General features: G+C 34.5%; 1 protein-coding gene across 1 annotated transcript; it reads right to left on the reverse strand.

The window, feature by feature from the left end:
- Positions 1-23: 23 nt before the first annotated feature.
- LOC125681430 (uncharacterized) lies at positions 24-15,686 on the reverse strand. The gene is made up of 11 exons (XM_048921525.2): positions 15,613-15,686; positions 13,620-13,686; positions 11,981-12,073; positions 11,118-11,666; positions 10,284-10,598; positions 7,872-9,512; positions 3,268-3,423; positions 2,436-2,782; positions 1,944-2,034; positions 1,161-1,243; positions 24-180 (listed from the first exon to the last, which is right to left on the reverse strand). The coding sequence occupies exons 3-11, from the start codon at positions 12,033-12,035 to the stop codon at positions 136-138; spliced, it is 3,282 nt and encodes a 1,093-aa protein (XP_048777482.2). The 5' UTR covers positions 12,036-12,073; positions 13,620-13,686; positions 15,613-15,686; the 3' UTR covers positions 24-135.
- Positions 15,687-16,711: the final 1,025 nt, after the last annotated feature.

Below are 16,711 nucleotides of genomic sequence, written 5' to 3' on the forward strand. Positions count from 1 at the left end.
AAAAAAAAAGTACTCAAAACATCTCATTTTTATACCAAATTTTAATTCTAAAAAATGTCAATATCTACAATCTCTGTATTGAAATCTTAATGAATAAATAAAAAAAATAAAAAAAAATAAAAAAAAAACAGAATCTTACAAACTACTCCAAACATTTGGCACACAAAATAAAAGCTCTACCTGGAAAAAAAATGACACGGCTTTAATTGCATGTTAGAAAAATGATATTAAATGTCTTTCTGTAAACAAACTATTCACATGAGTAATTTGTTTACAGATAGACAAAATTTTAAATTATATATACATGTATATATAAAAACATAAGTCAAGCACAGGGTCTGCGCATTGCATGAATAATATTATGCACTAAACATTTACAAAATTTCAAATATGTCAAAATCTTTATGCATATGAGAGAGAGAGAGAGAGAGAGAGAGAGAGAGAGAGAGAGAGAGAGAGAGATTAATTTCTCGAGAGCAATCTAATATTTGTAAGGAATAGTGTTATTGCTTTTGTTTTTCGATTCGTTGGACGATTGAAAACGACGAATTTTGAAATTGATCGTCAGATGCCCACGGTTGGCTGATCACAGAAAGATGGAATCAACTGTGACGTGTATGGTATTTCAAATATGAAGTTTTGAACAGTTACAGCAGTATTTGTATATTTAAAAAACACGTGATTGAAACTGTATTATAGATGTACGATCTAAGGATATACATGTAATCAAATATTTACATTTCCGATGACTTTGCCTTTGATATTTGTACAATTGTAATGATAGCATTGTCCTCATGAATGAACAGCAGTAATGAACAATGTACGATCATGACTCTTGATAAATATAGTGCATCTATTTTAACAACTGGGAATTCTGACAGAAATAGTAAAAGAAATATTTTTTGTGTGAAGAGCCATTTCTTCTTAGCATCTGAACATGATATGTCACCAAATATACGTAGTTTTCCACAAAATGTAACTCAGGCTGAATTTTGTTTGACCTATTACCAACGAACATCTTAATATTTTATGAAAATATCCTAAATGCTATGTCTAGTTTAATCAGAAACATTGGTACTCTATACACCGTTTGTTAGTAAAACAAATATTGCGATTCAAGGTAAAGGTGTAGTTGACAATGTGCACCATGGTGAACTTACATTATCTATATATCCCTGAAATCCGAGCTTAGTCTCGTCACATCGTCCCACACACACTGGGTTTAACCGCTCCTCCACATTTCCTGGAAAATGACAAACACTCTACCATATATATTGGGACATATCTCTCTATTTACATTCCGTGGTATTTTCCGTTAATCTGTAATATAATTAGCTTTGTGTTTTGTCCCACAATAAAATTAAAAAGTATTCTAGTTCCACTATACAGACAAGACCTCTTCGTTGATTATAGAATTGTATCGTGTATAGGCCTAGACAGCTAATGCTGTTCTGTTAATTTCATATACATACATGTACGGTGTAAATTTCAAAGTATCAAAGCATTTTATTTATTTTCTTAAAGATTTAAACATAAGCGATTTTTTGGACATCTACTATGTAAATAACACGAAACGTTGTGCACAAAAATATCATACTGTGTGTTGTTTAATTTGTATGACGTCTCAATATGAGTGAAAAAACAACACCAAAAAACCAATCAATTTGTATGTTGCGTTTCGTGTTAACAGCAAATTAGGTTAAAAAACGTCTTAAAATTTCAATGAAGGAAAGGTAAGATTGTTTTATTTGTTATATCTTTCATAACTGTTACACAGTTGAAAAATCAAGCAATGCATAGGATTCGGTCTATTCCAGACTTCTCCTTAAAAAGGTGAAGCAAAATGAAACTGACAATATATAAGAAATGATGAATAGAATAAAATGAAAAATGAAGAAAAGAATAAATAATGTGCACTCTAACAAGAACGAAAACAAGTATACCAATGAGAGGAACAGCTTCTTTGTGCCCGTTCAGAATCGCTTTATAAACACTCCCATCATAAATCATAACCAAATCATTCCAATGAAACATCTGTAGAAAGAGAGTAATGCGATCTATTTTTTTGTACATAATATGCAATTTACGTCACACGTATGCAAAATTCAGCTGCAATCTGTCTACTTTTAGACTGCAATCGAACAATGATTGATAAGGAATTCAAATTGAGTTGAATATAGAATTAGAATGATAATGGAGATTAAAAGAGCTAAAACAAATTTTGATATATGTACTACATTGTGTAAATTTCACTGCAGGGTGTCAAAATCATTTAGCATGTGCCTTGGTTTTAAATTTCTGAATTCAATGGATTGTCATAACTAAATTTGTATTCTCTTTTACAATTCAACTGTTTATATATATTATAAAAATGTTTTAAATAGAGTATGAAATAATATGATCAAATCACCTGAACTATGACTAAGTTAACGAACCTTAAAATGGATTCTAATGGTTGCACTACCATTTTCCGTTTTAATGGTCATCACCATCTCACGTGATTTTGTGTCAATTTCAACACCATACGACATTGATGACCTTTTAGCGCAGTTGCCGACTAAAAGTTGCTTCTGTTTCTGAAACCTTGTTGGTTTAAATCTAAGTTTTATCATTAACTGGTTCCCGATGTATCCGCCGCTGAATCGCCACACGCGCAGTTCCCCGTCCCCGTTAAACACAGCGCTGCTGTTCTGAAGTTGGACTCGGTTAACTGCGACAGTGCTTTTCCCCGATACGTCACTGAAGTCTGTATCAAAAGTCAGCTGTAATTCTGGAGTGCAATCTGTAGCAAGACCAAGAAATATACACCACAAATTACTTTAAAAGGGTAATTAGAATGATTTAGTAGATAATTATAAACTTTCCATTCCTGACATAAACTTCAATAATGTGGTTGTACTTAATTATCGTACACCCTTTCTCTTTGACAATTTTTTTTCTAAGTCATTGTGTTTTATTTATAATGAGTACATTATCATTACTAATTAGTAGACGGCACTATTCCAAAGTATCGAACATTTCATTTTATATTCAGACAGTAATTACTGTAGTAGTACATTTTGAAGGAAAATTTGATTCCAGTGACAATTTTCATAATCATAAATCAAACGCTTTTTGTGTCTACAATATAAGAATTTTCTCAACAACAAAAAATTATTCAAAGGAGATTTTATTCGGTTCGGGTGAAAATAAATAGCACAAATATATATTTCTTAAATTGAACTTGATAACAGTTCACTTGTATATTGTGATAATTGATAAACATACCAAACTGATGAACAAAAGGAAACGATTTAGTGCAGCCACAGGTTTGTGAATCAAAAATCGTCCCGGGAGGACAAGGCCTGATTTCATGGCGCGAAATCAAGCTCTCCACATAGAACGTCGGATCACTGGTGTACGCTTTCTTTGTACAGTTTTGGTCTATGAATAAAATTATTAATATGTTCCGTTATGATAAATGTGGAATAAGTAAAAGTTTCTATACATTTGCTGATGATCGATAATTATAGGACCAAAATTAAAAGCATATGTTGATACCTGTACAGTAATGATGTAAAGGGTTTTAATCATGAGGAATTTAATTGCTAATATATGATCACAGTTCTTGAGAGGTTACTAGAAACATGGTAAGGATTTGTTCAAAATTTCAAACATCCATTATCCCTTGAGAACATACAGATATCTCTCAGCCACGTCAAACTGCACCGTCCTCACATTTGTAAGGTGCCCGTACGCAATGTACTCTATCAAGAATGGAACTAGTAGCGCGACAAAAATGTTAGTAGCGAGATAGTGCGCTATTTCTGTTCTATACGACGGTCAGTCACTCACTCTGAATGTCTAATTAATACGTTAACTAAAATTAATTTCCTACGTAACCGCCCCGCACCCAATACCAACAAAAGTGAACCGGCAGCAATTATGTGTCATGTTCACTAAAGCCTCGAAATGGAAATATGCTTTATAATCGAAACGGGGCATAAATTGTTTTAAATGACGTTAAATGTCATCGTTATTGATCTATGCACGTAAATCTAGAATAAAGATACTGTCACATTTATTAGACTAATTGAGTCTTAGAACACAATAACCTCTGAACGAGGCAACATTTAAAATACGAGGTCCATAGGCCACATCGCTCACCTGAGTCACTTTGGTCCTGTTGTTCAGTTGTTGCGATTTCTAAAATATTTTTATTAAAAATGTATTCCCTTGAAAACTTTTGAACCATGTTATGGCCCCAACATAGCCCCAAAGGGTTACGCCATAAAACCGAACCTGACTTCACATAACGTTAAGTTCAACACCATTATGATAAACATGTCTTTGCTCTTCTGGAAAAGGTCAAGGTCACAAGAACATAAGTCATGGCAAGGAATGAAATATCTCGTCATAAAAAATTTAAATACAAATCAAAATGTGAAAGTTCTACCGTAGATAGTTCAAGAGCTATTGAATAGGTTAGGTTTTCTTAAAAGTAGGTTAAACTTCAAGGTCAAGGTCAAACAACGATATCAAATGAAAACTCTTGCCATAAAAATTATATACTAAATATGAAAGTCCTACCTTCAATAGTTCAGGAGATACTTGATAGATTAGGTTTTCTTAAAAGTAGGTCAGACTGCAAGGCCACAAGGTCAAACAACATGATATCAAATAAAACTTTTGCATAAAAATTATACACAAAATATGACAGCCCTACCTTCAATAGTTCAGGAGATACTTGATAGCTATAGGTTGAGTTTTCTTAAAAGCATGTCAATCTCCATGGTCACAAGGTTAGAAACTTTGGTGACAAAACATTTTTTGGTACCAAAGAAATGCATATATATGAAATATGAGAGCCCTGTCAATCATCATTCAAAAGTTATAAGTAAGGTCAAAATTTTAAAATACGGGGTCAAACCCCAAGGTCAAGTTCACAATGTCAAAAATCATGAATGAATTGTAAGGCATTACCATAAGGAATCTATATGCAAATTTTGGAAGTCCTACCTTAATAGCTTGGGAGTATTAAATAGGAGAGGTTTTCTTAAAACTAGGTCAAACTCCAAGATCAAGGTCACAAGGTTAAAACATTATTAGCAAAATAACTTCTTGTCACAAGGAATGTATGTGAAATATGAGAATCGTGAAAGGTAAAGATAACAAACAGTCATCAATCGAACTCCAATAAGGAATAAAAAAAAATACAGAATTTGGCAAACACCCACCCCTGGATATACCACATATGTCACGCGCCGTTGGATATACCACACATGTCATGCACCCCTGGATATACCACACATGTCACGCACCCCTGGATATACCACACATGTCACCCACCACTAGATATACATGTCACTCACCCCTGGATATACCGCACATGTCACCCCACTCCTGGTATACCACACATGTCACGCACCCCTGGGTGTACCACACATGTCACCCACCCCTGGATATACCGCACATGTCACCCACTCCTGGATATACCACACATGCCACGCACCCCTGAATATACCGCACATGCCACGCACGCCTGGATATACCACACATGTCACCCACCACTAGATATACCACACATGTCACCCACCCCTGGATATACCGCACATGTCACCCACCCCTGGATATACCGAACATGTCACCCACTCCTGGATATACCACACATGTCACGCACCCCTGAATATACCGCACATGTCACGCACTCCTGGATATACCACACATGTCACCCACCACTAGATATACCACATATGTCACACACCCCTAGATATACCACACATGTCACGCACCCCTAGATATACCACATATATCACACACTCCTAGATACACCACACATGTCACGCACCCCTAGATATACCACACGTCACGCACTCCTGGATATACCACACATGTCACGCACCCCTGGATATACCACATATGTCACACACCCCTAGATATACCACACATGTCACGCACCCCTAGATATACCGCACATGTCACGCACCCCTGGATATACCACAAATGTCACCCACTCCTGGATATACCACACATGTCACCCACCACTAGATATACCACACATGTCACACACCCCTGGATATACCACACATGTCACGCACCCTTCGAAAAAAAATTATTCACAGACAGACAGACAGATAAACAGACAGGATCAAACAATATGCCCCTGACTATAGTCGAAGGGGCATTAAAAAGAACTTGAATCCACACAACTTGGGAACATATGCATTTAGACCTGATTTAGTGTGGCCAAGATATGATCAGGACGCGAACCCACGACCCCCACCCCACCACACCCCACCCTTACACACAGTATCCTTTTTTTAAATACCAAAGGAGGGGGTATGCCAGACATTTGAAAAACGGAGGTTTTTGAAGTAACATGCAAACTGAGAGAAGCTGTTTCTTTAATTTTATTTCCAATTATCGTTATATTCACTTACACAAACATGCATGTTCTGTCACGTCGAAAACAAATATAATGCGCTCTACATTGAGATGCTAAAAAAGAAATTTCTAATATTATTTGTATCTTAAATCATTTTGGTAAAAGCGTTTTATTTCCTGAAGATTAGTTGGGATCAAGCCTGTCTGACTTCGGTGTAACGTTCAAACAACAGAACAAAGGGTTTACACCTGTTCACGGTAATTACATAAACGCTTTAAATAACGAATACGTTTTCTTTGATGGTTAAGTGAACATAAGAGACATTACATGCATTTGATATGAAAATATTTGATAATTTAAAAAATGCATATTTACTGGAGGACCTGCCGGGCTCATTCAATGAGTTTTATTTAGACGTAATGTCCTATGTACGGTTCCAGTGATATCTTTAGAGGACGACAAACAGGCAAATAAAACGGAGATAGGCTGAATCAGGCTTAGTGACAACTACTAATGATTCAACGCCTATTAATGATAACCGTATCATTAATCATTTGAGTTGCAAATCCCACTCACCAACTGTTTGACTAATGTTTGAAAATCAAACCGCCTCATGATACAACTTTATATCCCTGTAAACTATCAATGCTATAATTTTAATTTGACTATAACGTTTTATGGTATTTCATCATTTAGAGGTGTTGTATCATTTACAGTTACACTACAAGAGGCGTTTTGCAATCAGTAACTGCTCTAAAAGGTGTTGTATCATAAACATTTCTACAAGAGGTGTCGTATCATCAACAACATTTCTACAAGAGGTATTGTATGATCAACAACAGCTCTACAAGAGTTTATATACCCAACAACCATCCTACGGTCGTATCATCAACAGTTGCTCTAGAAGTGTTTATGGATCTAAGTTGGCATGAATACTCAATTGTTCTTGCCTTCCCTTTTCGGGATGTTCATAGCCCCTTATAAGGAAAAATAATAATTAAAAACACCTTTTTACGCAGAATAGATTCTTTTAGCACTGAATTGTATCTACATGTAATTAAAATTTTATTAACATCCTCTATCTATTCATTTTGTACGTTGTGGCAAGACTTTTTGACAGTATTCATCCTGAAATTACACCTACCCGAGAACTTGCTTCCGAATTTACACCTACTCAAGAATTTGCTTCCGATAGTCTCTGTATTCAGTGACTGTGAAACAGAGTGGCACAAATGTGAAATATTCGTTGTGTTTTCAGTTTTATTTAAAATTTTCACACTGGATATATCTACCTTGATATATCAAGTGCCAATAAATATATTTAACGAGAAGAAAAATCACACATACAAAAATATTGTACACATCTTCAAAATGAAACACACACAAATTACCCTATTTCAAGTGAGTGACCGACTTGACGAGGAAAAAGAAAACCCGCGACAGATATATCGATCGATCTTCTACACAGTTCCATTCTCACAATTTGAATGCAGGCAATTGAATTTACCCGTAAAATTTATTTCCACTTCGTTCATCTTCTGTAGAAATTGCTGTGGAGGAAGCTGTTGTGGGAAGCTGGTTTGTTGGATCCAAGGAGAGGGAAGATACGAAGCCTGTCTGAAAAAATGAACATCGGTTCCCTGGTGGTGGTATTCTTCGGCATTTTGGGGCATAGTAGGATATGATGAACTTTTCAAATTTCTGGAATGTGGCATTAGGGATTCCTCTAAGGAAATTCCTAACATCTCCAAAAAGTTTGGTGGGAATGTGGGATACTGTCTAGTCGTCAATTTTTCTGTATTAAACATGCTTGGCTGGGTAGAGGACTCTGGGATGGACGGAATGAGGTGACCATAGTTTGCATCAGTCAAATAGAATGGCCGTTTGTTTTCACGACTTTGTGAAGCAGGTGTAGAGGGATATTGCGTTGGGATAGGCTTCTGGTAAGCTTTATCATGGGAGAGAAACAATGGTCCAGAAGTCCCAGTAGAGTATATTTTGGAACCGTCGAAAGACAATGGTGCTTTGGGAGTATTAGACCTCGGATTCATAAGCTTCTTAAAATGTTCTTTATAAGATATCGAATTGACTCCTTTTTCGACGTAAAATTCATTAGATGGACTGTATAAATTACTGGCAATTTGTGGTCTTTCGTGAACGATTTTATTCTGATTGAGCCCATTGTCGGATAACTGACTATCATCTTTGTTGCCGTCCATATCGGAAAGCTGGAAACTATTCCTACCGGAAAAGACATTATTATCCATTGTTCCACTCAGGGTGAAAATAGGACGGACTTGTCGACCAGACAGAACGCTGTCAGTAAACGTTGGATGATCTCCCTCGGACTTCCGTTTGGGATGTTCTGGAGTGTTTGGGTGCACTTTAGAAACTGTTTTTTCAGCCTCTAATGAAATACTATTTGTTCTAGATTTGGAATCTTTGGATGCTAACACAGTTTTTAGAATACTGTTCGCAATTGGAATACCAATTCTAGTTTTTGGAGTGCTTTTTAAGTACTTGTTCGTATTACGTTCTTCAACGTTATAAATTACGTTATCCTTCTTCCGTAGAGAGGAATGCAACTTTCTATTAAAGTTGGTGTTTACTTTCGTGTGTTGTTTGGATTTCATTGTATTATTATATTTTCTTTTTAACACACTATCTCGTGTTTTAGTTTCAATTTTGGGTCTTGTATTATTTCTACTAAAACTTCTCGTTTGATTTTGTTGGGTTTTTTCAGGCCCGGGGCTACTATGTGTAATGACGTAGCTTTGAGTTGCACCCGAGTCCGTTCGCTCCTTCTTAACATGTGAGTTGGATTTTCCACGAAGTTTAGCATTTGTGTTTTGTTTGCTCATAAACAGAGTCTTCAGTTTCGAATTTCCTCTTGGAAGATGATTCGTGTTTTCCTGTCCTGATTTATCAAGGTTCTTAAGAAGCTCGTGAAAATCATTCAGGCCCTTGGCCATCCAATACATGGGGACTTTTTTGTCCAGTGATTTTTCACTTGGTTTTGTCGTCCATGACGATTCTGGAGAAAACGTTAACATCTTCGCGGAGGGTGTTGAGGTCGGTGACCAAATGTCATTGTCAATAATGATTCCCGATACTTCTTTCTCCATTTTGTGAGGTGAGCTTGCTCTACCTGAAATATGCATAAAATTTAGAAATAACTTAACATAAATATATTGCACATAAATAATGCATTTTTATGCAAAATAAGTAAAGTGATAATCATTAATGAGGCTTAAAATTAAAATGAAGTTTTTCATTTGCATTTTGTGATTCATAGATACAAATATGGAAGAATACGTTGTGTTAAATGCAGTGAAATTAAGTTTCGTAGAAAAAAGTCTACTTTGCAAGAATGAAACATGAATTGCATGATTCATACAAACTAAGGCTGAATTTCAAGCAATGTCACATGAACGAATTTAGATACTATGGTCAGATTTGGTTCAATTGATATAATTGATAATTCGATTTCTAATATTTGATATTTCAATACACCAAACAAGTTTATCTAGCAAGCAATGAAAAAATAGAATTGATATATTTTGTCAGTCAAGTAGTGCGTATACATGGACCAATCAAATTCAAATAGCTGTTCTCGAATCAACATTATCTGAATGTAGTATTTCAGCTTGAAATGATTTGTTCATCACTTTATCGAACGTGATGCTTTTCTTCATTACATTTAATTTTTGTCCTTTTTGATATTTTTCCCTGTTACCGCTGCATGTATTAATATCTTTGCTTGCTTTTTTGGGCATTTACTTTATTTTCTTACAGGTTGAATTTGTTATGAGATGCTAAATGTTAAAAATATAAAATGACTCATCAATGTATCTAACATGAGAGTTGCTACTACCTAACATACTCTACAATACATAAAAATCCGAGTCTGTCGCATTACCATATTCTGATTTCCTAGTGCTCTTCTTTTTAAAGCTCTTGGTGCCAAGCAACGAGTAATTGATGAAGTATGGCCTCACTGAAGGCTGTTTGTCAACCATCTCTCTCAGCACTGGGATTTCAATCTGTAAACCCCTCTCACTAACGTTCGATTTTGGATCTCTTTGTATCACATATCTTGTATGTTTTGTATATGTGTGCATTTGTTTTGTAGATAAACTTTCGTTATTAGAATTGACGGTCTCGGTTCCGGCGCTCAGCGTTGCATTATTTTCAGATTGCGGGAATGAGGTTGTACCAGAGATTGTTTCTCTCACTGAAATTAAAAAAAAAAATCATGTAAAAATACAATATTTTGATACATAAAGTGACAACTGAAAACGTCGTCTGGATGTTTTAAAAAATACTTAAAGAACACCTAATTTACTGGTTGATAATTCTATTATTAAGTGTGTCAGACTGACAGATTGCAATGTATGAAAAAGGTAGATGTTTTGAAAAATTTATGCAATTTGAAATTCTGTGTTGTTGCACAGGTAGGTGAACCGGAACATTCGTGAGTATCACCTGACCGAATGTTATTTATTGCAATTATATTCATTATATGATGATGATAATTGAAAACCATGTTACCAGTTCACCAGGAAATGTACATTCAGGTCATATGAATTTATCATGTCTGTTGTATGTTAAAAAAAAATCTCCCTTGATTTATAGTACATAAAAAAGATTTAAAGAATAGAAGAATCATATTAAAAGTAGTCTAGAGCAAAATTCAAATGATTTCGTTTTGATTGATTCCTTGTAGAGAATATACGGATTTAAGAGTACTTACCGGGACATACAAAGTTGTGTATTTCTGCAGATAATTGGAATAGTTCACTAAAGTTTCTTATACTGTAGAATGGATTTTCGTAAGTTAACAAATCCTTCAAATCCCTTTCCCGGGTGTCTAATCCCACGCCAATAGGTATGACAATAACTCCTGCACTTCTTAGAGACCTCGTTTCTCGTAATACAGCATTTCTATTATGCATTTTATCACTTATTATCACAATGGCTATCCGTCTGCTTCCGTCACGGTAAATGTTGGAGAGATCCTTCCGAATTTCTCTCAAAGCACGGAAAACTAGAGGTTTCCCTCCTGTCTGTTTTAACTGTCTCACTTTGTTCACAAACTGATTGTTGTCTATGCTTGGGACTATATTGATTTTATCGGTCACTTGGGACCCATACAGGACGGCGCCAAACTTCACGTCGCCGGAAGACCCCTCATATTTTGAGGGTTCTGACCCCACAAAAGTTACTTCATGAAGAAAATCTACTGGCGATACATTGTCCGAACCATCTATCACAAAAACCACATCTGCGGCTTCTTTACAACCTATCAACAACAAAAGAAATTAGTGTGTTTAATTTTCATTATGGAGGTGAAGATAACGAACAGTGATCACTCTCAACGGAGAAAGTCAATAATATAACAGTATACGAGCATCGGGAGCCATACAACTAAAGTCCTATTCTTATACAATGTATACATGTAGCAAAATCATCGACAAATGAGACTTGCAAATTCTGTTAATATTCAAGGTATTAGATGAATAAACTTTTTAAAAAAAATAACTTTTAGATTAACTTTATAGGAAACAACAATTTAATTTCGCAAAATATAAGTATTATTAAAGATGTGAAACTTACCTTTACATATACACAGCAATGTAAACCAATAGATACAAAGACACTTCATTTTCATTTCTTGGATTAATCATCTCATCTCTTCATTGCGCTAATCTACAACCACTCTCAAGCGTTATCAACATATATTTCGTCATTTTCAAGCGTGACACATAGAACGAAAAGCGCCTCTTAATGGTAAGACTCTTCAAGTGCTATGAAAACTAAATCTCAATTACATATAAATGCAAGAAAACGCTACGTCTAATTACCATTCACACTGTCAAATGCTATCAAAGTCTGCGGAATCGCTTTATATATATGCAGAGGTTTATTTGAATACCTCCTAGTCTATATAAGGATTTGATTTATTAACTATCCCTGTATGACATACGAAGAAGCCTGTGGCTTTAAGATCATATACGGGCAACTACCATCAATTAAAAGCTCATTGTCACAAGTCTGTGCAAAGAGTTACAATTTGGATGCAATGATTATCAAGACTTTAAAAAACTATATTGTCGGCATGGATAAATCATATCTATGAAAGAGTGAAGATAACGAAAAATTATTGATCTCAATACATATAAGGAATACGAAAATAGAGAGTAGGGCAAACACGAACCCCTGGACACACCAGAGGTGGGATCAGGTGCCTAGGAGGAGTAACCACCCCCTGTCGACTGGTTACACCCGCCGTGAGCCCTATATCTCGATCGGGTAAACAGTCAAAAGTATTCAAAATCAGTGTGCAAAGAATGGCTTCAATTGGTATGAAACATGTCAAACAGCATCTTGCCCAATGACTGGTTATGGTGGTAAATTAAATCGATCTTTTAGACTAAATTATATCCTTCATGTTTAATGAATAACAAAAGATGAACTAAATGAAAATAAAATTCTAATTTACAAAAATGCTACTTTCTTTCGTTTCTGACAAGTATTACATTTTAATTGGTAGACAACATTGAACTTTTTCTGTTTCAGGATTCTATCAACGCTGACATTTATTGCAGAAGCGTTTTAATGAAAATCATACTGTTAATCTGTCGGGAACCAATGGTTTGACATAAACATATTCATTTATTATAATCTTTACAAAAGTATGAAAAATTATGACTAAAGGTTTTATCTTTAGATACATTGGCTATGAAGCGCTTCCTAACATTAATTGTCTTTTACCATTCAGAAAGGCCAATTTTGAATTGTAAAATACAAATATATTACCACTGCAGTGCCATTTTCTTTTGCAGCTGACAATTTACTATTCTCGCCCAAATAAAATGTTATACGTGTGTGAATTATGCTGAGATAAAATGAGTAAATGAAATACTATACTTCATTGTCAGTTAATGGTAAAAAATTTATTGAAAGATTAAATACAAAAGAAGATGGATTTCAAGTAAAAGTAAGAATACAACCTTCATGTATCAAACAATTCTGCAAAAATACGTGACCACGCAGACGAAGGTGACTTAGAAAGACGGGTGTTAGATAACTAACAGTATCGCGTCCCTTGGTTATCAATCCACAAACCGTTTGTAACGAATCAAGAAAAAATGTAGGGTTGCAACTTATCTCCAGATTTGTTGTTTACACATGCATCTAATATAATTCCCATATTACGCACAAACGAACACTAAATCATAATATATGCACTCACTTCTTTCACTTTCTACTAAAGAGGTCAACAGCTTACTTGGTTTGGCAAAATGTTTCCTCGAAAAACACTAGAAAAAAACACAAACCAAAATATAAGATTTTTATCCGTCAGCTGATCACGATGTCCGTTAGACAATAGGATGTCCTAGCTAATGTTTCATGAATCCTTGTTAATAAAGTGACTGTGATATTTATTTATAATCCCATTGCTTGTGAAGCCAAATGCCAAGGAGACACTGCCAGGTACCTGATAGTCCTGAACTTTAAGATGTGGAATATGAAATTAAACAAATCTTACACTTGTATTTTCTTATAAAACAATACTAAGTTGAGACCTTTGAGAGTAAGCAATGTTACAAAATTAACCAGCCCCTTTCTGGTCTTCCATAATCATGTATGTTTTCCAATTTTATACATATATTGTAATTCAAAAGACAACAGACGCAACAATCGAATTGTCAGAATAAGTCATCCACAAGATGAAAATCGTTACTGAAATGGTCATTTTCATTTGACATTATGCCAAACATATGTAAAATTGGGCATTTACAGATGTACGTTATGCATTTGGTGAGTAATATATCATGACAGCTGCAAGCAAATTTAATTAATATCTTGTAAAAATGATAAACAGCAATACGATGAAACAAAGTTATTTCTTTTGGCTGAGACAAAGGTTGGGATTATTGCACTTTAGATATACACGATATCAAAAACATTTATCAGAAAAAGTAATAGTCCAGGACGTTTTAATAGTATACAACCACTAAACATCTTGAAAATACACAGGAAAAGTTGGTGTTTGTTTTATAAAAAGTTGAAATTGTTCTGTTTAAAAAAAAAAGATTATGTTTGTTGTTCTTGAGTTTAAAACCGATTATTTAGACAGTAATTGAACAATTACAAAACCACATCCTAATTTTTTATGTACATTGTCGTTTTCTCTTCCTCTGTTGGAATGTCGCAGCATACCAGAAGTTTAATAAAAGCAACAAAAAACAAAACGGTGTTCATTGTAGCTTCCAATTTATGAATAAGGATGTGGTACGTATTATTCTATCAATGATTTACCTTGTGATAGATTTCATTTATTTTGATGGATGTAAAAAATACAATTACCTTTGAAAGCAATAGGAATAGTATATGACAACCTAGATACGTCATGATTCAAAGAAAACATCTCGGCATAAAATTTTGATTTATTCATTTTGACTTTCAATTGATATAATTTAAACATTTTAGCTATGCTTATGAAAATGTTGTTTTTATTATGTCTGAACGTGTCATGACTTTAGGTTTTCATTTCATGCTTGTTTTATATGCTCCCTATAGTGCTGTAAAGTAATTTATCAATATTTAATCTATATGTAATCTCAAAGACCAATAAAAACATTTCTTTGATTGATACTTACGATTCGTCTGTAACAGCTATCTTTATTTGTTTTTAAATACATCTGTAATCACTTTTGTAAAATATTGGTTTTCACTATTATGTGTTTCTATGTCCAGAACAGTTTTTGCTGTGAAATATATCATTTTTCTTAAAATGTGATGTGATAGCTAAGAATAAAGAGGAATTGATTTTAAATTAAGCTTGCCAATTCCTGTTGTACACTTAGACTATCAGAAGTTGTAAAATGCAACATGCATTTAAGTACATGCAAACCCTATCTAACCCCATAATGACAAATATGCAAACATTGAACAAGACTGTAATTCCAACCTGGTTTAAGTAAATCTTTTACTCATTCTTCAATTTATACATAAAATAAATGGGACATAAGTGAAGTAGAAAAGGTGTAAGAGTTCCATATAGGGTCAATAAAGTAGACACGATTCTCGTTATTCGCGTTGTTAAGCACAGTGCTCCTAATGCTAATATACAAGCACAAATAGTAAAACTAATGTACGAGATCTTTTAAAACACAAAGAATATGAGTCCATTATTTTGAGGTGTTTTTTTTTTTTTACAAAATGCGAGAAGTATGACTTACCACCTGCTGAATTTAAATCAAGCCAGAACTCCTCCTCACGTCCGTGTAACTAATGTTCCACATTACCACATGTCCACGACTAAACACATAATCTGTTGACACAAAAAGTAATTACTGTAATTATTCATTTTAGAAAAAGATTGTGTACTTGCTTAATGATGACTAGCACATTAAGTTTGTATTTTTGAAATAAATGTCTGTGGCAAAGTGATAGATGGCATTTCGTGTTACATCGGGTACAAAATTTGAAATAGGGAATTTTTGTCAAGATTTGTTTATGGTTTTTTTTAAACATCTAAAAAGTCTCTGTTTGTGTAGGTGTTTTTTTTTTCAAAGAAAACCAATACTGTAAGTATCTTTTTTTGCGGAAACAAACAGAATTTCATCAATTAGTTATACTAATCAGTTTAACTTCCACAGATTGCACATGTATCCTTACAGAAAAAAGTTGATAATACAAACCCGCTTAAATCTTTAAAATAATTCATCTGTTTAGAAATTTTTCTCCATACCGAAGGCAAATGAAAAAACAAATGTGGCGTCCAGGCTTAGGACAGCACCAGTAAGGTGACACTGAATTGTGTAGAACGTCAAGAGCGATGATAAAGGTGAGGATCTACAGCGCAAACTATCAAAATGTAGTTCTAAACTTCCTATCATAAGGCTATCATCTATAGCTGTTTATTCTTGGTGAAAATTAACAGTTTGTGAATGGATTCATAGAATATCTTTACGTAGATTTATCTGGGGGTATATTTTCAGGTTCATTATAAATAATCTAAAACCTTTTTCTTTATGTAGAATGAAAAGCTCGATTGTTTATCTAACATTCATATATACCTGTAATCGTTTAATCAACAGCAATCTAACAACTCAACTTTATGACAAACGGGATGATTTCAGGTTCTCCGTCGTCAACGTTCCATATTTATTCTATGGTCGTTCTAACGATCTAGTTTGTCAATACAACCTATCATTGGGTCATATGATGTCTGACGTGTTTCATACCGATTGTTAAGCCGTTCTTGGTACACTGATTTTGACTGCGGATAACTCCGTTTACCTGAACAGGATATAGGGCTCACGGCGGATGTGACCG

The sequence above is a fragment of the Ostrea edulis genome, chromosome 1, assembly GCF_947568905.1.
Source record: "Ostrea edulis chromosome 1, xbOstEdul1.1, whole genome shotgun sequence".
Taxonomy (NCBI): domain Eukaryota; kingdom Metazoa; phylum Mollusca; class Bivalvia; order Ostreida; family Ostreidae; genus Ostrea; species Ostrea edulis.